The 23827-nt window shown below is 42.3% G+C and overlaps 1 protein-coding gene across 3 annotated transcripts; it reads left to right on the forward strand.

Annotated features, from left to right (window-relative positions):
- Window positions 1-63: 63 nt before the first annotated feature.
- SGTA (small glutamine rich tetratricopeptide repeat co-chaperone alpha) lies at window positions 64-22945 on the forward strand. Of its 3 annotated transcripts, none has more exons than XM_063403381.1 (12): window positions 66-164; window positions 2983-3110; window positions 5548-5651; window positions 6263-6347; window positions 7693-7792; window positions 10582-10686; window positions 12069-12207; window positions 13556-13615; window positions 15988-16025; window positions 18724-18813; window positions 20449-20564; window positions 21980-22945. In XM_063403381.1, the coding sequence occupies exons 1-11, from the start codon at window positions 124-126 to the stop codon at window positions 20561-20563; spliced, it is 1005 nt and encodes a 334-aa protein (XP_063259451.1). In that variant the 5' UTR covers window positions 66-123; the 3' UTR covers window position 20564; window positions 21980-22945. The 3 variants fall into 3 exon arrangements, with proteins under 3 accessions (XP_063259455.1, XP_063259451.1, XP_063259452.1); XM_063403382.1 differs by having other exon boundaries at window positions 75-167; window positions 2987-3110; XM_063403385.1 differs by lacking the exons at window positions 20449-20564; window positions 21980-22945 and adding an exon at window positions 20024-20081 and having other exon boundaries at window positions 64-164.
- Window positions 22946-23827: the final 882 nt, after the last annotated feature.

Here is a 23827-nt window from a genome sequence, read left to right on the forward strand (position 1 = left end):
CGTGACAACGCCGCATCTCTATGGTACCCGTGGGGGCGTGGCTTCCGCTATAAGCCACGCCCCTCTGGGCTTATAACAGAGGGGCGGGGCTGGAGCGGCGCCGGCGCGCGGAGGGCGCGGCGCATGCGCAGTGCGGGAGCGCGCCCGGCCCAGGCGAGTGTCCGGTGAGCGCGGGGGGACCGGGGGGACCGGGGGGACCGGGACCGGCACCGGGACCGGCACCGGCACCGGGACGGGGCCCCCGCCGGGACCCCTCCGTCCCCGGGACCGCTGGTGCCGGGCCGTGCTGCCCGCCGGCAGCCGCGGTTCGGCTCCGCCGGGGTACCGGGTGCACCGGGGCCGGGGGGGGCGGCACCGGACGGGACGGGGCGGGACGGGGCGGCACCGGACGGGGGCGGGCTGTGCCTCCCGTTAGGAGTTCTCTGTCCCCGGTGCTGCTGGTGCCGTGCTGGGAATCGCGCGCCCCGGTCCCGGTGAGGGCACAGGGCGGGGGGCACCGGTGTTACCGGGGGTCTCCGGTTGTCCCCACCGGGGGAGGGTCCGGGCGGAGCTCCCGGGGCTTTGGGAAGCGGGGACGGGCACCGGGGCCGCGGTGCCTCCCCCGGTCCGCCCGGCGGGTCTGGGGGTCCCGGGAACGGGAGCGCAGCCGGGCCCGGCGCTGTCCCGGTGCCTCCCGGGCTCATTAACTCGAGCTCATTTGTTAATTAAATCAGCCGGGATGTGCCGCAAACCCGGTTCAAGTTCCGGAGCTGGAACCCCTCGGGAGCTCCCGGGCTGCGCTTTTGGGGTCTCTGCTGTGGGATTGCCCTGCCAGGACAGCCCAAACCCCTTCTAAAATTGAATTCCTTCAAAGAATCCCTTCTAAAATTGAATTCCTTCTAGGAATCCCTTCTAAAATTGAATTCCTTCTAAAGAATCCCTTCGAAATAACGAATTCCTTCAAAGAATCCCATCTTGGATTTGGTTTCCAGCACCGAGCCGTGCTCGGGGAGCAGAAAAATGGGAATTTTTCCAGGTGAACCCCTCGGTGCTCCAGGGGTTTCTGCTCTTTCCCTCCCTAATTCCCAAATTCCTGAACTCCCGAATTCTCTATTTCCCATCTCTCCAGGTGTTTTTTTGGAAGGCAGGAAGGCTCTTTCCGTCCCTAATTCCCCAATTCCCAAATTCTCTAATTCTCATCTCTCCAATTGTTTTTTCCCTCCCTAATTCCCGTCTGTCCAGGGTTTTTTTCGGAAGGCAGGAAGGTTCTTTCCCTCCCAAATTCCCAAATTCTCTAATTCCCGTCTCTCCATGTGCCCTTTCCCTCCCGAATTCCCATCTTTCCAGGTGCTCTTCCCATCCCTCATTCCCGTTTTTCCAGGTGTTTTTTGGGAAGGCAGGAAGGCTCTTTCCATCCCAAATTCCCTAATTCCCTTATCCCCGTCTCTCCAGGTGCTCTTTCCCTCCCTAATCCCCTTATTCCCATTTTTCCAGGTGTTTTTGGGAAGGCAGGAAGGTTCTTTCCATACCTAATTCCCCAATTCCCAAATTCTCTAATTCCCATTTCTCCAGGTGTTTTTTCCCTCCCTAATCCCCTCATTCCCGTTTTTCCAGGTGTTTTTTTTGGAAGGCAGGAAGGCTCTTTCCCTAATTCCCAAATTCCCATTTTTCCAGGTGCTCTTTCCATCCCTAATCCCCTCATTCCCGTCCCCCCAGGTGTTTTTTGGGAAGGCAGGAAGGTTCTTTCCATCCCTAATTCCCAGTTTCCCATTTTTCCAGGTGTTTTTTTGGGAAGGTTCTTTCCCTAATCCCCTCATTCCCGTTTTTCCAGGTGTTTTTTTGGGAAGGTTCTTTCCCTCCCTAACCCCCTCATTCCCATTTTCCAGGTGTTTTTTCCATCTCTAACCCCCTCATTCGCATTTTCCAGGTGTTTTTTCCATCCCTAATCCCCTCATTCCCGTTTTTCCAGATGTTTCTTTGGAAGGCAGGAAGGCTCTTCCCATCCCTAATTCCCAAATTCCCGTTTTTCCAGGTGTTTTTTCCATTCCTAACCCCCTCATTCCCATTTTCCAGGTGTTTTTTGGGAAGGCTCTTTCCCTAATCCCCTCATTCCCATCCCTCCAGGTGTTTTTTTGGAAGGCAGGAAGGCTCTTTCCATCCCTAATTCCCAAATTCCCATTTTTCCAGGTGTTTTTTGGGAAGGTTCTTTCCATTCCTAACCCCTCATTCCCGTTTTTCCAGGTGTTTTTTCCATCTCTAACCCCCTCATTCCCATTTTCCAGGTGTTTTTTTGGGAAGGCTCTTTCCCTAATCCCCTCATTCCCATTTTCCAGGTGTTTTTTGGGACGGCTCTTTCCCTAATTCCCAAATTCCCATTTTTCCAGGTGTTTTTTGGAAAGGTTCTTTCCATTCCTAACCCACTCATTCCCATTTTCCAGGTGTTTTTTGGGAAGGCTCTTTCCCTAATTCCCAAATTCCCATTTTCCAGGTGTTTTTTTCCATCCTTAACCCCCTCATTCCCATTTTTCCAGGTGTTTTTTCCCTCCCTAACCCCCTCATTCCCGTTTTTCCAGGTGTTTTTTCCATTCCTAACCCCCTCATTCCCATTTTCCAGGTGTTTTTTCCCTCCCTAATCCCCTCATTCCCATTTTTCCAGGTGTTTTTTGGGAAGGCTCTTCCCTAATTCCCAAATTCCCATTTTTCCAGGTGTTTTTTCCATCCCTAACCCCCTCATTCCCATTTTTCCAGGTGTTTTTTGGGAAGGCTCTTCCCTAATTCCCAAATTCCCATTTTTCCAGGTGTTTTTTGGGGAAGGCTCATTCCCTAACCCCCTCATTCCCATTTTTCCAGGTGTTTTTTGGGAAGGCTCTTCCCTAATTCCCAAATTCCCATTTTTCCAGGTGTTTTTTGGGGAAGGCTCATTCCCTAACCCCCTCATTCCCATTTTTCCAGGTGTTTTTTGGGGAAGGCTCTTTCCTAATTCCCAAATTCCCGTTTTTCCAGGTGTTTTTTCCCCGTTCCCTCTCCCGCCATGGCAGACCAGAGGCGTTTGGCCTTTTCCATCATCCAATTCCTGCACAGCCAACTCCAGGGGGGAGCCATGAGCCCCGACGCCCAGGAGAGCCTGGAAGGTGGGGCTGGGGCCAAAAAGGGGAAATCTGGGAGAAATTTGGGAGAATTTTGGGGCTCTGGCTCCATCAGGGCGAAATTTGGGAGAAATTTGGGAGAATTTTGGGAGAATTTTGGGAGAATTTTGGGAGAATTTTGGGACTCTGGCTCCATCAGTGTTGAAATTTGGGAGAATTTTGGGAGGATTCTGGGAGATTTTTGGAAGGTGGGTCTGGCTCCAAAAGGGGAAATTTGGGAGAAATCTGGGACAATTTTGGGGCTCTGACTCCATCAAGGTGAAATTTGGAAGAATTTTGGAAGGTGGCTCTGGCTCTGTCAGGGGTGAAATTTGGGAGAATTTTGGGAGATTTTTGGAGCTCTGACTCCGTCAGGACCAAATTTGGGAGAATTTTGGGAGAATTTTGGGGCTCTGGCTCCATCACAGTGAAATTTGGGAAAATTTTGGAAGGTGGGTCTGCCCCAAAAGGGGGAAATTTGGGAGAAATTTGGGAGAAATTTGGGAGAATTTTTGGGCTCTGGCTCTGTCAGGACCAAATTTGGGGCTCTGGCTCCATCAGGGTTGAAATTTGGGAGAATTTTGGGGCTCTGACTCCAAAAGGGGAAATTTGGGAGAATTTTGGAAGGTGGGTCTGGATCCAAAAGGGGGAAAATTTGGGAGAATTTTGGGGCTTTGCCTCCAAAAGGGGAAATTTGGGAGAATTTTGGGGCTCTGACTATGTCAAGGCAAAATTTGGGAGAATTTTGGGGAATTTTGGGAGATTTTTGGAAGGTGGGTCTGGTTCCAAAAGGGGAAATTTGGGAGAAATTTGGGAGAATTTTGGGAGAATTTTTGGGCTCTGGCTCTGTCAGGACCAAATTTGGGGCTCTGGCTCCATCAGGGTTGAAATTTGGGAGAATTTTGGGGCTCTGACTCAATCAGGGTAAAATTTAGGAGAATTTTGGGAGAATTTTGGGAGATTTTTGGAAGGTGGGTCTGGTTCCAAAAGGGAAAATTTGGGAGAATTTTGGGGCTCTGGCTCCGTCAGGGCGAAATTTGGGAGAATTTTGGGAGATTTTTGGAAGGTGGGTCTGGATCCAAAAGGGAAAATTTGGGAGAATTTTGGGGCTCTGGCTCCGTCAGGGCAAAATTTGGGAGAATTTTGGGAGAATTTTGGGGCTCTGACTGTCAAGTTGAAATTTGGGAAAATTTTGGAAGGTGGGTCTGCCCCAAAAGGGGGAAATTTGGGAGAATTTTTGGGCTCTGGCTCTGTCAGGGGTGAAATTTGGGAGAAATTCGGGGCTCTGGCTCCATCAGGACCAAATTTGGGAGAATTTTGGGGAATTTTGGGAGATTTTTGGAAGGTGGGTCTGGTTCCAAAAGGGAAAATTTGGGAGAATTTTGGGGCTCTGACTCCATCAGGGTGAAATTTGGGAGAATTTTGGAAGGTGGGGCTTCCTCCAAAAGGGGGAAATTTGGGAGAAATTTGGGAGAATTTTGGAGTTCTGGCTCTGTCAGGGTTGAAATTTGGGAGAATTTTGGGGCTCTGACTCAATTAGGGTAAAATTTGGGAGAATTTTGGGAGAATTTTGAGAGATTTTTGGAAGGTGGGTCTGGTTCCAAAAGGGGAATTTTGGGAGAATTTTGGGGCTCTGGCTCTGTCAAGTTGAAATTCGGGAAAATTTTGGAAGGTGGGGCTGCCTCAAAAGGGGGAAATTTGGGAGAAATTTGGGAGAATTTTGGGAGAATTTTGGGGCTCTGGCTCCATCAGGCTGAAATTTGGGAGAATTTTGGGAGAATTTTGGAAGGTGGGTCTGCCTCCAAAAGGGGAAATTTGGGAGAATTTTGGGGAATTTTGGGAGAATTTTGGGGCTCTGCCTCCATGAGGGCGAAATTTGGGAGAATTTTGGGAGATTTTTGGAAGGTGGCTCTGGTTCCAAAAGGGGAAATTTGGGAGAAATTTGGGAGAATTTTGGGGCTCTGGCTCTGTCAGGACCAAATTTGGGGCTCTGGCTCCATCAGGGTTGAAATTTGGGAGAATTTTGGGGCTCTGACTCCGTCAGGGTGAAATTTGGGAGAAATTTGGGAGAATTTTGGGAGATTTTTGGGAGATTTTTGGAAGGTGGCTCTGGCTCCATCAGGGTGAAAATTGGGAGAATTTTGGGAGAATTTTGGGAGAAATTTGGGAGAATTTTGGGAGATTTTTGGGAGATTTTTGGAAGGTGGGTCTGGCTCCATCAGGGGTGAAATTTGGGAGAAATTTGGGAGAAATTTGGGAGAATTTTGGGAGAATTTGGGGAGAATTTGGGGAGAATTTTGGGGCTCTGCCTCCACCAGAGTTGAAATCTAGAAGAATTTTGGAAGCTGGGTTATTTCCCCCCTGCTTTTCTGAGAGATGAGGAATTAATTAACATTAAATTAATATTTATTCATTAATTAATGACCTAATTCTCCTTCTCCAGTGGCCATCCAGTGCCTGGAAACGGCGTTTGGGGTCTCCATGGAGGATCAGAGCCTGGCGCTGTCCCAGACCCTCCCCGAAATATTCCAGGCTGTGGCAGGAAAAGTGGGAAAAACTTCTGGAATATTCCCTTGGATTCCCCAGGAATGGGGGAACGATTTGGGCTGAAAAATGGGAATTTTGGGTTGAAAAAATGGGAATTTTGGGCTGGGAAAATGGGAATTGTGGGTTGGAAAAATGGGAATTTTGGGCTGGAAAAAAGGGAATTTGGGGCTGGGAAAATGGGAATTTTTGGCTGAAAAATGGGAATTTTGGGTTGAAAAATGGGAATTGCTGGCCGGAAAAATGGGAATTTTTGGGCCGGAAAAATGGGGATTTTGGGTTGGAAAAATGGGAATTTTGGGCTGGAAAAATGGGAATTTTGGGTTGAAAAATGGAAATTTTGGGCTGGAAAAATGGGAATTTTGGGCTGAAAAAAGGGAATTTTGGGCTGGAAAAAAGGGAATTTTGGGCTGGAAAAATGGGAATTTTGGGCTGGAAAAATGGGAATTTTGGGCTGGAAAAATGGAAATTTTGGGCTGGAAAAATGGGAATTTTGGGCTGAAAAATGGGAATTTTGGGTGGAAAAATGGGAATTTTGGGCTGGGGAAAAATGGGAATTTTGGGTTGGAAAATGGGAATTTTGGGAATCCTCAGCTTCTCCCTCTCCTTGGAAGGAGCTGGAAAATTCCAGGACGAACTCGGAGCCGGTGACGCCCTCGGAGGACGACGTGGCCGAGGCTGAGAGGCTCAAGACTGAAGGTACCCTGGATAATTAATGGGTTCATTAGTGCTAATTGGGAGGGGATTTTAATTCCCTGGTGCCTGGGGAGTGCTTGGAATGATGGGGGAAAAGGGAATTTTTTCTGTTTTTGCCTCTTGCTCTGCTCAGGGGGGTTTTGGTGCTGGGAGTGGGGGATTGGTGGGAATTTTATCCCAAATTCTCCAATTCCCCCCCAAAATTCCCACCCAAAATTCCCCAATTTCCACCCAAAATTCCCCAATTTCCACCCAAAATTCCCCAATTCCCACCCCAAAATTCCCAAATTCCCCAATTCCCGCCCAAAATTCCCCAATTCCCGCCCAAAATTCCCCAATTCCCGCCCAAAATTCCCAAAATTCCCCAATTTCCACCCAATTTTCCTGGGCTGACCTTGGATTCATCCCTCCCCACCCGAGCCAGCCAAAATAACCCGTGGGGTTATTTTATATTTTATATTTTATATTTTATTTTTTATATTTTATATTTTACACTTTACATTTTAAACTTTTTATATATTACATATTATATTTTATATGTTTTATATATTTTATGTATTTTATATATTTTACATTTTTATATTTTTATATATATTTATATTTCATCTTTTCGTATTTTCATATTCTTGTATTTTATATTATTTTTATATTTTATATTATTTCATATATCTTATATTTTATATCTATTATATAGTTTTCATATTTTGCATATATTATATTTCATATGTTATGTTTTATATTTTAATATTTTATGTTTTGTTTTATATATTTCATGTTTTATATATTTCATATTTTTATACTTTCTATTTATTTTATATATTTTATATTGTATATTATTTTATATTTTATATATTTTTATATTTTATATATTATATTTTTATATATTATATTTTCTATATATTTTCTAATTTTTATTTTTTATATATTTTATATATTTTACATTTTATATATTTTATATTTTATATATTTTTATATTTTATATATATTTTATATTTTATATGTTTTATATATAAATATGTATTTTATATTTTATATTTCTTTTCCTTTTCCCCCCTCTCAGGGAATTTTATATATTTATATATTTTGTATTTTATATATATTTTATATTTTATAAAATATATAAAAATTTATATTTTATATATATTTTATATATTATATATTTTTATATTTTATATATATTTTATATATTATATATTTTATATTTTATATATATTTTATATTTTATAAATTTTATATATAAAATATATATTTTATATTTTATAAATTTTATATATAAAATATATATTTTATATTTTATATTTTATATTTTATATTTTATATTTTATATTTTCTTTTTCCCCCCTCCCAGGCAATGAGCAGATGAAGGCAGAGAATTTCGAGGCCGCCGTTTGTTTTTATGGCAAAGCCATCGAGTTAAACCCGGCCAACGCCGTCTACTTCTGCAACAGGTACTAAAAAAACACCAAAAATCCCATTTAAAAACCATCAAAAATCCCATTTTTAACCAAAAATTCCCCTTTGGAACCCTGGGCAATGGGGATTTCAGGGTTTGTGTGGTGACAGGCACTGAGCCCCAAAAAAACATTGAATTTGAGCTGGAAATTAAATTAAAAGTAAATTAATTAAATAAAAAATCCTTCCAAAATTCAATAATAGCACTAAGATTATAATTGTGTGGTTTAAATAAAACACTCCAAAAATGTCAAAAATCCCATTTTTAACCAAAAATTCCCCTCTTGGAACCTCTGGGCAAGGGGAATTGCAGGGTTTGTGTGGTGACAGGAACTGAGCCCCAAGAAAACATTGAATTTGAGCTGGAAATTAAATAAAAAGTAAATTAATTAAATAAAAAATCCTTCCAAAATTCAATAATAGCACTAAGATTATAACTGTGGTTTGCAGCGTGGATTTAGGGGGGGAATTGGGGATTTTGGGGTGAGAATTGGGGGTTTGGGATGGGAATTGAGGATTTTCCCCCCCCATTTTCCCCCCATTTTCCCCCCATTTTCCCCCCATTTTTTCCCCATTTTTTCCCCCATTTTCCCCCATTTTTTCCCCCATTTTTCCCTCCATTTTTTCCCATTTTTCCCCCATTTTCCCCCTATTTCCTCCCCATATTTTCCTCCTGTTTTCCCCCATTTTTCCCCATTTTTCCCCCATTTTTTCCTGATTTTCTCCCCATTTTTCCCCCATTTTTCCCCATTTTTCCCCCTTTTCCCCATTTTCTCCCCATTTTTTCCCATTTCCCCCCCATTTTCCCCCCCATTTTTTTCCCCATTTTTTCCCCATTTTCCCCCCATTTTTTTCCCCATTTTCCCCCCATTTTTTCCCCATTTTCCCCCCATTTTTTCCCCATTTTTTCCCCATTTTTTCCCCATTTTTTCCCCATTTTTTCCCCATTTTTTCCCCTATTTTTCCCCCTGTTTTTCCCCATTTTTTCCCCCATTTTTCCCCATTTTTTCCCCATTTTTCCCCATTTTTCCTCCATTTTTCCCCATTTTCCCCCCATTTTTCCCCATTTTTTCCCCATTTTTTCCCCATTTTTTCCCCATTTTTTCCCCATTTTCTCCCCATTTTCTCCCCATTTTTTCCCCCCATTTTTTCCCATTTTTCCCCCATTTTTCCCCCATTTTTTCCCCATTTTCCCCCCTTTTTTTCCCATTTTTTCCCCATTTTTTCTCCATTTCCCCCCTTTTTTTCCCATTTTCCCCCCATTTTCCCCCCATTTTTCCCATTTGTTCCCCCATTTTCCCCCCATGTTTTCCCAATTTTCCCCCCATTTTTTCCCCATTTTTTCCCCGTTTTTCCTCATTTTTTCCCAATTTTTCCCATTTTTTCCCCATTTTTTCCTCCTGTTTTTTCCCGTTTTTTCCCGTTTTTTCCCGTTTTTCCCCATTTTCCCCCCATTTTCCCCCCATCTTTTCCCCATTTTTTCCCCATTTTTCCCCATTTTTTCCCCATTTTTTCCCCATTTTTTCCCCTATTTTTCCCCCTGTTTTTCCCCATTTTTTCCCCCATTTTTCCCCATTTTTTCCCCATTTTTCCCCATTTTTCCTCCATTTTTCCCCATTTTCCCCCCATTTTTCCCCATTTTTTCCCCATTTTTTCCCCATTTTTTCCCCATTTTTTCCCCATTTTCTCCCCATTTTCTCCCCATTTTTTCCCCCCATTTTTTCCCATTTTTCCCCCATTTTTCCCCCATTTTTTCCCCATTTTCCCCCCTTTTTTTCCCATTTTTTCCCCATTTTTTCTCCATTTCCCCCCTTTTTTTCCCATTTTCCCCCCATTTTCCCCCCATTTTTCCCATTTGTTCCCCCATTTTCCCCCCATGTTTTCCCAATTTTCCCCCCATTTTTTCCCCATTTTTTCCCCGTTTTTCCTCATTTTTTCCCAATTTTTCCCATTTTTTTCCCCATTTTTTCCTCCTGTTTTTTCCCGTTTTTTCCCGTTTTTTCCCGTTTTTCCCCATTTTCCCCCCATTTTCCCCCCATCTTTTCCCCATTTTTTCCCCATTTTTCCCCATTTTTTCCCCATTTTTTCCCCATTTTTTCCCCATTTTTTCCCCATTTTTTCCCCATTTTTTCCCCATTTTTTCCCCATTTTTTCCCCATTTTTCCCCATTTTTTCCCCATTTTTTCCCCATTTTCCCCCCATTTTTTCCCCATTTTTCCCCCCATTTTTTCCCCCCATTTTTTCCCCCCATTTTTCCCCCCATTTTTTCCCCCCATTTTTCCCCACAATTTTCCCCCCATTTTTTCCCCACTTTTTCCCCATTTTTTCCTCCTGTTTTTCCCATGTTTTCCCCATTTTTTCCCCATTTTTTCCCCATTTTTCCCCATTTTTCCCCATTTTTCCCCATTTTTCCCCATTTTTCCCCATTTTTCCCCATTTTTCCCCATTTTTCCCCATTTTCCCCCCATTTTCCCCCCATTTTTTCCCCCCATTTTTCCCCCATTTTTCCCCCATTTTTCCCCCCATTTTTCCCCCATTTTTCCCCCATTTTTCCCCCATTTTTTCCCCATTTTTTCCCCATTTTTTCCCCATTTTTTCCCCATTTTTTCCTGCTGTTTTCCCCCATTTTTTCCCCATTTCCTCCCCATATTTTCCTCCTGTTTTCCCCCCATTTTCCCCCCATATTTCCCCATTATTTCCCCATTTTTCCCCCATTTTCCCCCCATTTTTTCCCCCATTTTTCCCCCTGTTTTTCCCATTTTTCCCATTTTTTCCCCGTTTCCAGAGCTGCTGCCTACAGCAAGCTGGGCAATTACGCGGGGGCCGTGCGGGACTGCGAGCGCGCCATCGCCATCGACCCGGGCTACAGCAAAGCCTACGGCAGGATGGGGTGAGCAAAGAAATTCCCTTTTTTTTTGGGAATTTCCCACCTTTCCACATGGAATTTTAATCCCTGAACACCCCAGAATAAAGATTTTATCAATTTGTTCCACTCTGAAAAAATTCCTGCAGTTTCATCATTTAAGTGTGGAAAAAATTTCAAATTTTTCAATTTTTAGAGAGCTGCTGGGGACCAGAATTGGGTAAAAATTTGACAAAAAAAACCCTCTAGGAATTTAATTTTTATTTTCTTTCCACCTTTCCTGCTGGAATTTTTAATCCCTGAACACCCCAGAATGAAGATTTTATCAGTTTGTTCCACTCTGAAAAAATTCCTGCAGTTTCATCATTTTAAGGTGGAAAAAATTCAAATTTTTCAATTTTTGGATGGATGGTGGGGACAAAAATTGGATTTAAAAATTGACAAAAAAACCCTGTAGGAATTTAATTTTTATTTTCTTTCCGCTTTTCCCCATGGAATTTTAACCCCTGAACACCCCAGAATGAAGATTTTATCAATTTGATCCACTGTGAAAAAATTTGTGCTGTTTCATCATTTTAGAGTGGAAAAAATTCAAATTTTAAAAATTTATATTCAAAATTGATATTTTTCAATTCAAAGAAAAATGGCGGTGATAATTTGATTTTAAAAGTGACAAAAAAACTTTTCTGTGACTTTAATTTTTATTTTCTTTCCACCTTTCCTGCTGGAATTTTAGAGTGGAAAAAATTCACATTTTTCAATTTTTAGAGAGCTGCTGGGGACAAAAATTTGATTTAAAAAGTGACCAAAAATCCCCTCTATAAATTTAATTTTTATTTTCTTTCCACCTTTCCCCATGGAATTTTAATCCCTGAACACCCCAGAATGAAGATTTTATCAATTTGATCCACTGTGAAAAAATTCCTGCAGTTTCAGCTTTTTAGGGTGGAAAAAAATTCCAATTTTACAATTTTTAGAAAGTTGGTAGGGACAAGATTTGGGTAAAAAATTGACCAAAAAACCCATCTATGAATTTAATTTTAATTATTTTCTCCTCTGGAATTTTGAATCCCTGCACCCCCTGGAATTTGATTTGATCCACAATGAAAAATTCCTGCAGTTTCAGCTTTTTAAGGTGGAGAAAAATTCAAATTTCTCCAATCTAAGAAAGCTGATGGGGGATTTCTGTTATTTTAGAGTGGAGAAAAATTAATATTTTCAATTTTTCCAAAGCTGTTGGGGGATTTCAAGTATTTTAGAGTGGAGAAAAATTCATATTTTTCAATTTTTCCAAAACTGCCGTTGATAATTAAATTTAAAAAGCAACAAAACAACCCCTGTGTGACTTTAATTTTAATTTTCTTTATTTAATTTTTATTTTTTTTATTTTATTTTTATTTTCCTCCCAGCCTGGCGCTGTCCAGCCTGAACAAACACACCGAGGCCGTGGTTTATTATAAAAAAGCTCTGGAATTGGATCCGGAGAACGAATCCTACAAATCCAACCTCAAAATCGCTGAACAGAAAATGAAGGAGAGCCCCAGTCCGGTGAGTCATTTATTTCAATGAAAAATAGATTAATGAAAAAGAAATCGATGAAAAAGAAATCGATTAAAAGGAAATCGATTAAAAGGAAATCAATGAAAAGGAAATTGATGGAAAAGAAATCGATGAAAAAGAAATTGATGAAAAATCGATGAGAAAGAAATCGATTAAAAAGAAATCAGTGAAAAAGAAATCAGTGAAAAATAAATCAGTGAAAAATAAATCAGTGAAAAAGAAATCAGTGAAAAAGAAATTGATGAAAAAGAAATAAATGAAAAGGAATCGATGAAAAAGAAATCGATGAAAAAGAAATCGATTAAAAAGAAATCAATTAAAAAGAAATCGATTAAAAGGAAATCAATGAAAAGGAAATCAGTGAAAAAGGAATCAATTGAAAAGAAATCGATGAAAAACGAATCGATGAAAAATCGATTAAAAAGAAATCAATGAAAAAGGAATCAATTAAAAATAGATAAATGAAAAAGGAATCAATTAAAAATAGATAAATGAAAAAGGAATCAATGAAAAATGAATTGATTAAAAAGAAATCGATGAAAAAGAAATTGATGAAAAATAAATCAATGAAAAATAAATCAGTGAAAAATAAATCAGTGAAAAATAAATGGATTAAAAACAAATCAATGAAAAAGAAATTGATGAAAAAATAAATCAGTGAAAAAGAAATTAATGAAAAATAAATTGATTAAAAACAAATTGATTAAAAATAAATCGATGAAAAGAAATTGATGGAAAATAAATCGATGAAAAATAAATCGATGAAAAATAAATCGATGAAAAATAAATCGATGGAAAAGAAATCGATGAAAAATAAATCGATGAAAAATAAATCGATGAAAAATCAGTGAAAAAGAAATTGATGAAAAAGAAATTGATTAAAAGGAAATCAATGAAAAGGAAACCAATGAAAAAGAAATCAATTAAAAATAGATAAATGAAAAAGAAATCAGTGAAAAAGAAATCGATTAAAAATAAATCAATGAAAAATAAATCAATGAAAAATAAATCAGTGAAAAATAAATAGATGAAAAAGAAATCGATGAAAAAGAAAATGATTAAAAAGAAATCAATGAAAAATCAATTAAAAATAACTCCAAATGAAATCAATTAAATCCAATGCGAGTGATTTCTTTGCTGCAGGTTTAGGTTTTATTTCAGTGCTATAAATTCTGTATTTGAAGTTTTATTTCAGTGCTATAAATTCTGGATTTGAAGTTTTATTTCAGTGCTATAAATTCTGGATTTGAAGTTTGATTTCAGTGCTATAAATTCGGGATTTGAAGTTTTATTTCAGTGCTATAAATTCTGGATCTGAGCCGTTCCTCTCTTGCAGAGCGGCCCCGGCGGCTTCGACCTGGCCGGGCTCCTCAACAACCCCGGCTTCATGAGCATGGTAACAACTGGGGATACTGGGAGTACTGGGAGTACTGGGAGTACTGGGGGTACTGGGGGTACTGGGAGTACTGGGAGTACTGGGGGGACTGGGAGTACTGGGGGGACTGGGAGTACTGGGGGGACTGGGGGAACTGGGGGTACTGGGAGTACTGGGGGGACTGGGAGTACTGGGGGAACTGGGAGTACTGGGGGGACTGGGAGGACTGGGAGGACTGGGAGTACTGGGGGTACTGGGGGTACTGGGGATACTGGGGGTACTGGGGTTACTGGGAGTACTGGGGGTACTGGGAGTACTGGGAGTACTGGGGGTACTGGGAGTACTGGGGATACTGGGAGCACTGGGAGTACTGGGAGTACTGGGGATACTGGGAGTACTGGGAGTACTGGGAGTACTGGGGGTACTGGGAGTACTGGGGATACTGGGAGCACTGGGAGTACTGGGAGTACTGGGGGTACTGGGGGTACTGGGAGTACTGGGAGTACTGGGGGTACTGGGAGTACTGGGGATACTGGGAGTACTGGGGATACTGGGAGTACTGGGGATACTGGGAGTATTGGGAGTACTGGGGGTACTGGGGGTACTGGGAGTACTGGGGGGACTGGGAGTACTGGGGGTACTGGGGGTACTGGGAGTACTGGGAGTACTGGGGATACTGGGAGTACTGGGAGTACTGGGAGTACTGGGGGGACTGGGGGTACTGGGGAATTATTGGAATTCCTGGGGATTCCTGGAATTTCTGGAATTCCTGGGATTCCGGGGATTCCTGGGGGTTCCTGGTCGTTCCTGGGATTCCTGGAATTCCAGGGATTCCTGGGGGTTCCTGAGGATTTCTGGGGATTCCTGGAGATTCTTGGAGATTCCTGGGGATTCCTTGGAATTTCTGGGGGTTCCTGGGGATTCCTATGGGATTCCCATGGGATTCCTGAGGATTCCCGGATTTCCTGGGGATTCCTGAGGATTCCTGAGGATTCTTGGAGATTCTTGGAGATTCCTGGGGATTCTCAGGATTCCTGTGGATTCCTGGGGATTCCTGGGATTCCTGGAATTTCTGGGGAATTATTGGAATTCCTGGGGATTTCTGGGGATTCCTGGGGGATTCCTTGGAATTCCTGGGGGTTCTTGGGGATTCTTGGAGATTCCCGGAATTCCCGGGATTTCTGGGGATTCCTCGGAGTTCCTGTAGGATTCTTGGAGATTCCTGGGGATTCCTCTGGAATTCCTGGGGGATTTCTGGGATTCCTGGGGGGTTCCTGGGGATTCTTGGAGATTCCTGGGGGTTCCCGGGATTCCTGGAATTCCTGTGGGATTCCTGAGGATTCCTTGGAATTCCTGGGGATTTCGGGGATTCCTGGGATTTCTGGGATTCCTGGGTGGTTCCTGGGGATTCCTGTGGGAATTCCTGGGGATTCTTGGAGATTCCTGGGGGTTCCTGGGGGATTCCTCAGGATTCCCTGAGGATTTCTGGGATTCCTGAGGATTTCTGGGGGTTCTGGGGGTTCCTGTGGGAATTCCTGGGGAATTATTGGGATTTCTGGGATTCCTGGGGATTTCTGGGGGTTCCGGGGGTTCCTGGAGATTCTTGGAGATTCCTTGGAATTTCTGAGGGTTCCTGGGGATTCGTGAGGATTCCTGGAATTCCCGGGGTTCCTGGGGGATTTCTGGGATTCCTGGGGATTTCTGGGGAATTATTGGAATTCCTGGAATTTCTGGGATTTCTGGGGATTTCTGGGGATTTCTGGGATTCCTGAAATTCCTGGAGGATTCCTGGGGGATTCCTGGGGATTCCTGGGGGATTTCTGGAATTCCTGGGGGTTCCTTGGGATTCTTGGAGATTCTTGGAGATTCCTTGGAATATCTGGGGATTCCTGGGATTCCCAGGATTCCTGGGATTCCTGGGGAATTATTGGAATTCCTGGGGGGTTCCTGGGATTCCTGGGATTTCTGGGATTTCTTGGAATTCCTGGGATTTCTGGGGGATTCCTGGGGATTCCTGGGATTCCTGGGGATTCCTCAGGATTCCCCTGGAATTTCTGGGATTCCTGGGAGTTCCTGGGGGGTTCCTGGGGATTCTTGGAGATTCCTGGGGATTCCTCTGGAATTCCTGTGGGATTCCTGAGGAATTCCTGTGGGATTCCTGGGGGTTCCTGGGGGTTTTTGTCCCCCATTTTCCCCTCATTTTTTCCCCATTTTCCCCCATTTTCCCCATTTTTCCCCATTTTTCCCCATTTTTTCCCCATTTTTTTCCCCATTTTTTCCCCATTTTTCCCAATTTTTCCTGGATTCCCAGGAATTCCCAACCTTTCCCACCTTCCCTTTGTTGCTGATCCCGCAGCCTCACCCAGGTTTTTTTTTTCTTTTATTCCCCACAGGCCTCAAACCTCATGAACAACCCCCAAGTACAACAGCTGTGAGTCGTTTAGTCCCCCTTTATTTGAGTTAATTTATTAATTCTTTGAATTAATTTATTATTTTCCTTAATTCCCTCCCTTTAATTTAATTTTTTCACTCTTTTTAAGGGATTTTTTTGGGCGGGTTTAGGGTTTTTAGGGGTTTTTTTAGGGATTTTTGGGGGGGTTTTAGGGTTTTTAGGGATTTTTAGGGGGGTTTAGGGGTTTTTTTAGGGAGTTTTAGGGGTTTTGAGGGGTTTTCAGGGTTTTTAGAGGGGAGTTTTAGGGATTTTAGGGCTTTTGAGGGGTTTTTTTGGGGTATCTAGGGGGTTTTAGGGTTTTTGAGGGTTTTTTTAGGGATTTTGGGGGGGTTTGAGGGGTTTTTAGGGGGGGTTTTAGGGTTTTTTAGGGGTTTTTAGGGTTTTTTTCAGGGATTTTTCGGGTTTTTGAGGGGTTTTTTTAGGGATTTGGGGGGGGTTTGAGGGGTTTTTAGGGGAGGTTTGAGGGGGTTTGAGGGGGTTTTTGGGGGGGGTTGACGGGGTTTTAGGGAGATTTTTAGGGTTTTTTTCAGGGATTTTAGGGGTTTTGAGGGGTTTTTAGAGATTTTTAGGAGGGTTTAGGGGTTTTTTAGGGGTTTTTAGGGTTTTTTTCAGGGATTTTTAGGGGGTTTGAGGGGGTTTTTAGAGATTTTTAGGAGGGTTTAGGGTTTTTTAGGGTTTTTAGGAGGTTTTTTGGGGTTTTTTGAGGGGTTTTTAGGGGTTTTTAGGGTTTTTGAGGGGTTTTTTAGGGATTTTGGGGAGGTTTGAGGGGTTTTTGGGGAGTTTTTAGGGGTTTCAGGGATTTTTAGGGGTTTTTAGGGTTTTTTTCAGGGATTTTAGGGGTTATGAGGGGTTTTTAGAGATTTTTAGGAGGGTTTGGGGGTTTTTTAGGGGTTTTAGGGTTTTTAGGGTTTTTAGGAGTTTTGGGGGGTTTTTTGAGGGGTTTTTAGGGGTTTTTAGGGGTTTTTAGGGTCTTTGAGGGTTTTTTAGGGTTTTTGGGGAGGTTTGAGGGGGTTTGGGGGGGGTTGAGGGGGTTTTAGGGAGATTTTTAGGGTTTTTTTCAGGGATTTTTAGGGGTTTTGAGGGTTTTTTTTCAGGGATTTTAGGGGTTTTGAGGGGTTTTTAGAGATTTTTAGGAGGGTTTGGGGGTTTTTTAGGGTTTTTAGGGTTTTTTAGGGTTTTTAGGAGTTTTTTGGGGGGTTTTTTGAGGGGTTTTTAGGGGTTTCTAGGGGTTTTGAGGGGTTTTGAGGGTTTTTTAGGGATTTTAGGGAGGTTTGAGGGGGTTTTGGGGAGGTTTGAGGGGGTTTTAGGGGGATTTTTAGGGGTTTTTAGGGGTTTTTTTCAGGGATTTTTCGGGTTTTTGAGGGGTTTTTTTAGGGATTTGGGGGGGGTTTGAGGGGTTTTTAGGGGGGTTGAGGGGTTTTTTGGGGAGTTTTTAGGGGGATTTTTAGGGGTTTTTAGGGTTTTTTTAGGGATTTTTAGGGGTTTTTAGGGTTTTTTTCAGGGATTTTTAGGGGTTTTTAGGGGTTTTTAGAGATTTTTAGGAGGGTTTAGGGTTTTTTAGGGGTTTCTAGGGTTTTTTAGGGTTTTTAGGAGTTTTTTTGGGGTTTTTTTGGGGGGGTTTTTTAGGGGTTTCTAGGGGTTTTGAGGGGTTTTTTTAGGGATTTGGGGGGGGTTTGAGGGGTTTTTAGGGGGGTTGAGGGATTTTTTGGGGAGTTTTTAGGGGTTTTAGGGGGTTTTAGGGGTTTTAGGGTTTTTTAGGGTTTTTTAGGGGTTTTTTGGGGGGATTTTTAGGGGTTTTGAGGGTTTTTTTAGAGATTTTTAGGAGGGTTTAGGGTTTTTTTAGGGTTTTTAGGGTTTTTTAGGGTTTTTAGGAGTTTTTTGGGGGGTTTTTTTGAGGGGTTTTTAGGGGTTTCTAGGGGTTTTTAGGGTTTTTGAGGGTTTTTTAGGGATTTTGGGGGGCTTTGGGTGGGTTTTGGGGAGGTTTGAGGGGGTTTTAGGGGGATTTTTAGGGGTTTTTTGGGTTTTTTTCAGGGATTTTAGGGGTTGTGAGGGGGTTTTTAGAGATTTTTAGGAGGGTTTAGGGTTTTTTTAGGGTTTTTTAGCGTTTTTTTAGGGTTTTTAGGAGTTTTTTGGGAGTTTTTTGAGGGGTTTTTTAGGGTTTCTAGGGGTTTTTAGGGTTTTTGAGGGTTTTTTTAGGGATTTTGGGGGGTTTGAGGGGTTTTTGGGGAGGTTTGAGGGGGTTTTGGGGGGGTTGAGGAGGTTTTAGGGGGATTTTTAGGGGTTTTTAGGGGTTTTTTTGGGGATTTTTAGGGGTTTTGAGGGTTTTTTAGAGATTTTTCGGAGGGTTTAGGGGTTTTTTTAGGGTTTTTAGGGTTTTTTAGGGTTTTTAGGAGTTTTTTGGGGGGTTTTTGAGGGGTTTCTAGGGGTTTCTAGGGGTTTTTAGGGTTTTTGAGGGTTTTTTTAGGGATTTTGGGGAGGTTTGAGGGGGTTTTGGGGAGGTTTGAGGGGGTTTTAGGGCGATTTTTAGGGGTTTTTAGGATTTTTAGGGGTTTTTTTCGGGGATTTTTCGGGTTTTTGAGGGGGTTTTTTTGGGGATTTTTAGGAGGGTTTAGGGTTTTTTAGGGTTTTTTGGGTTTTTTAGGGTTTTTTTCCCAGTTCTGACCCTGTTTTCCCCCAGAATGTCCGGGATGATCTCGGGAGGTCACAACGCCATGGGAGCCACCGGGAGCAGCCCCTCCACCAACGACCTGGCCAGCCTGATCCAGGCGTGAGCAGGGGACAGCGGGGACAGCGGGGACAATCCAGGGGTGACAGCCCTGGGGACAGCGGGGACAGCGGGGACAATCCAGGGGTGACAGCCCTGGGGACAGCAGGGACAGCCCTGGGGTCAGCAGGGACAGCTGGGACAGCCCTGGGGTGACAGCCCTGGAGACAGCAGGGGACAGCTGGGGATGTCTGGGGACAGCCCTGGGGACAGTCCTGGGACAGCCCTGGGGACAGCCCTGGGGACAATCCAGGGGTGACAGCCCTGGGGACAGCCTTGGGGACAGCGGGGACAATCCAGGGGTGACAGCCCTGGGGACAGCGGGGACAGCAGGGGACAGCCCTGGGGGACAGCCCTGGGGACAGCCCTGGGGACAGCCCTGGGGACAGTCTGGGGACGGCCCTGGGGACAGCAGGGGACAGCCCTGGGGACAGCAGGGGAGAGCCCTGGGGACAGCAGGGACAGCTGGGGACAGCCCTGCGGACAATCCAGGGGTGACAGCCCTGGGGACAGTCTGGGGACAGCCCTGGGGACAGCAGGGACAGCTGGGGACAGCTGGGGACAATCCAGGGGTGACAGCCCTGGGGACAGCAGGGACAGCGGGGGACAGCAGGGGAGAGCCCTGGGGACAGCAGGGGACAGCCCTGGGGGCAGCGGGGACAGCCCTGGAGACAGTCCTGGGACAGCCCTGGGGACAGCAGGGGACAGCCCTGGGGACAATCCAGGGGTGACAGCCCTGGGGACAGTCTTGGAGACAGCCCTGGGGACAGCAGGGGACAGCCCTGGGGACAGCCTGGGGGGACAGTCCTGGATCCAGGGCTGGGAATGTCCCAGCGTGGGCCTGGGGGACAATCCCTGTGTCTGTGCTGTCCCCTTGGCCCTGGTGTCACGTGTGTCCCGTGTCCCTGATGTCCCCATGTTTGGTGTCCCTGATGTCCCCATGTTCCCCTATCCTTGTCCCTGATGTCCCCATGTCTGGTGTCTCTCTGTCCCCTCTGTCCCCCTGTCCCTTCTGTCCCTCTGTCCCTGATGTTCTGTGTCCCCTGTGCCTGCTGTCCCCTCTGTCCCTGTCCCTGCTGTCCCCTGTCCCTGCTGTCCCTGCTGTCCCTGCTGTCCCTGCTGTCCCTGCTGTCCCTGTCCCTGCTGTGGCTGTCCCTGCTGTCCCTGTGTCCCTGCTGTCCCTGTCCCTGATGTCCCCATGTCCCTGTCCCAGGGGACAGCAGTTTGCGCAGCTGTCCCTGTCCCTGTGTCCCTGATGTCCCCGTGTCCCTGTCCCAGGGGACAGCAGTTTGCGCAGCTGTCCCTGTCCCTGCTGTGGCTGTCCCTGATGTCCCCGTGTCCCTGTCCCAGGGGACAGCAGTTTGCGCAGCTGTCCCTGTCCCTGCTGTGGCTGTCCCTGATGTCCCCGTGTCCCTGTCCCTGATGTCCCCGTGTCCCTGTCCAGGGGACAGCAGTTTGCGCAGCTGTCCCTGCTGTCCCTGCTGTCCCTGTCCCCCGTGTCCCTGTGTCCCTGATGTCCCCGTGTCCCTGTCCCAGGGGACAGCAGTTTGCGCAGCTGTCCCTGTCCCTGTCCCTGCTGTCCCTGCTGTCCCTGTCCCTGTCCCTGTGTCCCTGATGTCCCCCGTGTCCCTGTCCCAGGGGACAGCAGTTTGCGCAGCAGATGCAGGCGCAGAACCCGGAGCTCATTGAGCAGCTGCGCAGCCAAATCCGCAGCCGGACCCCGAGCGCCAGCACCGAGGAGCAGCAGGAGTGAGGTGGGAATGGAAATTCCAGCCTGGAACTCCCTGGAATCAAAGAACTGGTCAAAAAAAAAATTAATATTTATTTTAAATTTTAAAAAAATTTTTAAAAATTTTTTTGGAATTTTTTTGGATTTTTTTTTTAATTTTTTTGAATTTTTTTTGAATTTTTTTTGAATTTTTTTTGAATTTTTTCTGATTTTTTTTAATTTTTTTTTATTTTTTCTGACTTTTTTGAATTTTTTTGAATTTTTTTTGAATTTTTTTGAATTTTTTTTGAATTTTTTAATTTTTTTTTGAATTATTTAAATTTTTTTAATTTTTTTTGATTTTTTTAAAATTTCTTTTGAGTTTTTTTGAATTTCGTTTTAATTTCTTTTTAATTTTTTTGAAATTTTTTTTAAATTTTCTGAAATTCTTTTTTTAATTTTTTAAACTTTTTTTAGTTTTTTTTTGATTTTTTTTACTTTATTTTGATTTTTTTTAATTTTTAAAATTTTTTTTTAATTTTTAGAATTTTTTTTTTATTTTTTTTTGTTTATTTTGGGTTTTTTTAATTTTAAAAAAAATTTTTTAATTTCTTTTTCTTTTTTTTTTCGTTTTTAAATAGAGTTAAAAACCCAAAATGCGGGAATTTGATGCTGAAATTCTTGTTCATTTCTTATTGAAATTCTGAAATAAATGAATGAAAATAAATAGATATAAAATAAAGCAAAAATAAATTAAATAAAGGAAATTAAATTAAAATAAATGAAATTAAAATAAAATAAATAGAAATAAAATAAAGCAAAAGTAAATAAAGTAAATGAAATAAAAATAAAATAAATGGAAATAAAATAAAGCAAAAATAATAAAAATAAACAAAATAAAATAAAATAGAAAAAATTAAGCAAAAATAATTAAAATAAAGGAAATAAAAATAAAATAAATAGAAAAAAATAAAGAAAAAATAAATAAAATAAAGGAAATTAAATTAAAATAAATGAAATTAAAATAAAATAAATAGAAATAAAATAAAGCAAAAATAAATTTTAGAAAACGAAATAAAAATAAAATAAATAGAAAAAAATTAAACAAAAATAATTAAAATACAGGAAATTAAAATAAAATAAATAGAAATAAAATAAAGCAAAAATAATTAAAATAAACAAAATTAAAATAAAATAAATAGGAAAAATTAAGCAAAAATAATTAAAATAAATGAAATTAAAAGAAAATAAATAGAAAAAAAAAGCAAAAATAATTAAAATAAATGAAATAAAAATAAAATAAATAGAAAAAATAATTAAAATAAACGAAATAAAATAAATAGAAAAAAATTAAGCAAAAATAATTAAAATAAATGAAATTAAAAGAAAATAAATAGAAATAAACCCAAACTCATGGAATTCCTTTTCCCAGCTAATTCCCTGTTTTTCCTCTCTCTGCAGCCCCTGGAAATTCCGGATTTTCCTTTTCCAGCTGGGAGCCACGTCCGGGTTCCATTTCTTGACTTGGAAGTGTCCAAGAGGGGGAAAAAACCCAAAACCAGAACGGATAAAAAACAAAAAAATTCCCAAATCCTCCCGTGCCCTGCATGTCACAAAAATTCCCAATTTTCCCCTCTGCTCCTCCTTTTTTTTCCCTTTTTCCCTTTTTTTTTGCATTTTTTTTCCTCCTGGCAGCCCCAAATCCAGAATTTCCCACCCGGACTGAGAGAATTCCGCTGGGAAATTCCCAAATTTCGCTGCCTGGGGGAGTTTTATTCCAAATTTTTGGGTTTTTTTCATTTTTTTTGGAGGATTTCCAAGCGAATTTTTCATTTTTTTCCCCCAATTTTTCCCCTCGGGATCCACTTCCAAGAAGTGTCGGAATTCCCGGGATTTTCCACCCTCTGGGAATGAGGATTTTGCTCCAAATCCGGAATTTTTGGGGATTTTTTTCCATCCCAAAAAATCCTGGAAAATCCCATTTGGGAAAAAACCAACAAAAAATGGGAATTTCTCCCACGGAACGCGAGCAGGGGAGGGAGCCAAGGTGTTTTTAGTGTGTTTAAAGGAGTTTTTTCCAAAATATTTGGATTTTTTTGGGATTTTAATTGCATGTCTGCCGTGGGCCTGGCTGGGATGGGGCGGAGGGAACCCAAAATTCCCAATTTTTGACCCAAAAATTGGGATTTGAGCTCCTGGATCCGCCTCAAATCCCAGCTGGGCGAGAGCAGAGGAATTTTTTGCTTAAAATCCAAAGTGGATTTCAGTCCTGGGGGAGGAGGGAGCCCCTCTGGAAGAGAAAAACAAAAAAAATCATGGAAAAAAAAAGTGATTTTTTTTCTTTTTTGGACGGTCGAGGCTCCGTGGAATTCGTGTGGTTCGTGTCACTCGTGAGGAATAAAAAACATTTGGACACTTGGGTTGTTATCCCGGCGTGCTCAGGTGATTTTCCAGAACTTTCTGCTACCTCAGGGCTCTGTTTATCCCAATTTTAATCCCAATTTTTATCCCAGTTTTCCCAATTTTTTCCCAATTTTTACCCCAATTTTTACCCCAATTTTTACCCCAATTTTTACCCCATTTTCCCAATTTTTATCTCAATTTTCCCAATTTTTATCTCAATTTTTATCCCAATTTTTATCCCAATTTTTATCCCAATTTTTTCCCCAAATTTTTCCCAATTTTTACCCCAATTTTTACCCCATTTTCCCAATTTTTATCCAAATTTTCCCAATTTTTTTCCCAATTTGTATCCCAATTTTCCCAATTTTTATCCCAATTTTCCCAATTTTTTTCCCAATTTTTATCCCAATTTTCCCAATTTTTTTCCCAATTTTTATCCCAATTTTCCCAATTTTTTTCCCAATTTTTATCCCAATTTTCCCAATTTTCCCAATTTTTACCCCATTTTTCCCAATTTTTATCCCAATTTTTACCCCATTTTCCCAATTTTTTTACCCATTCCCAGCGGGAATTCTCCTCCTGCACCTTCCTACAGCACAAAAATGAGAAACTTTTCCTTTTTTTCCCCAAAAATCGCCTGGAATTTCTCTCCAGCTGCTTTTTTGTAGGAATTTGAGGCTGGAAATGAAAAATATTCTGGAATTTTCTGAAAATACGGAGGCGTTTTCCTGCTGTTTTCAGCTCATTTCTTGCTGTTTCCTTTCCCTCCCCCTCCTCAATCTTTTCTAACTCGTTTATTTTGTATTTTTTTTGTATTTTCCCTCCTCTTTTGGGTTTTTCCCAATTCCTGGTGAGATTTTCCAGGGAATTTTTCTCCCGCCCTGCCCGGAGCCGCTCCTGTTTGCC

This window comes from Prinia subflava, chromosome 8 (assembly GCF_021018805.1).
Source record: "Prinia subflava isolate CZ2003 ecotype Zambia chromosome 8, Cam_Psub_1.2, whole genome shotgun sequence".
In the NCBI taxonomy this organism is placed as follows: Eukaryota; Metazoa; Chordata; class Aves; order Passeriformes; family Cisticolidae; genus Prinia; species Prinia subflava.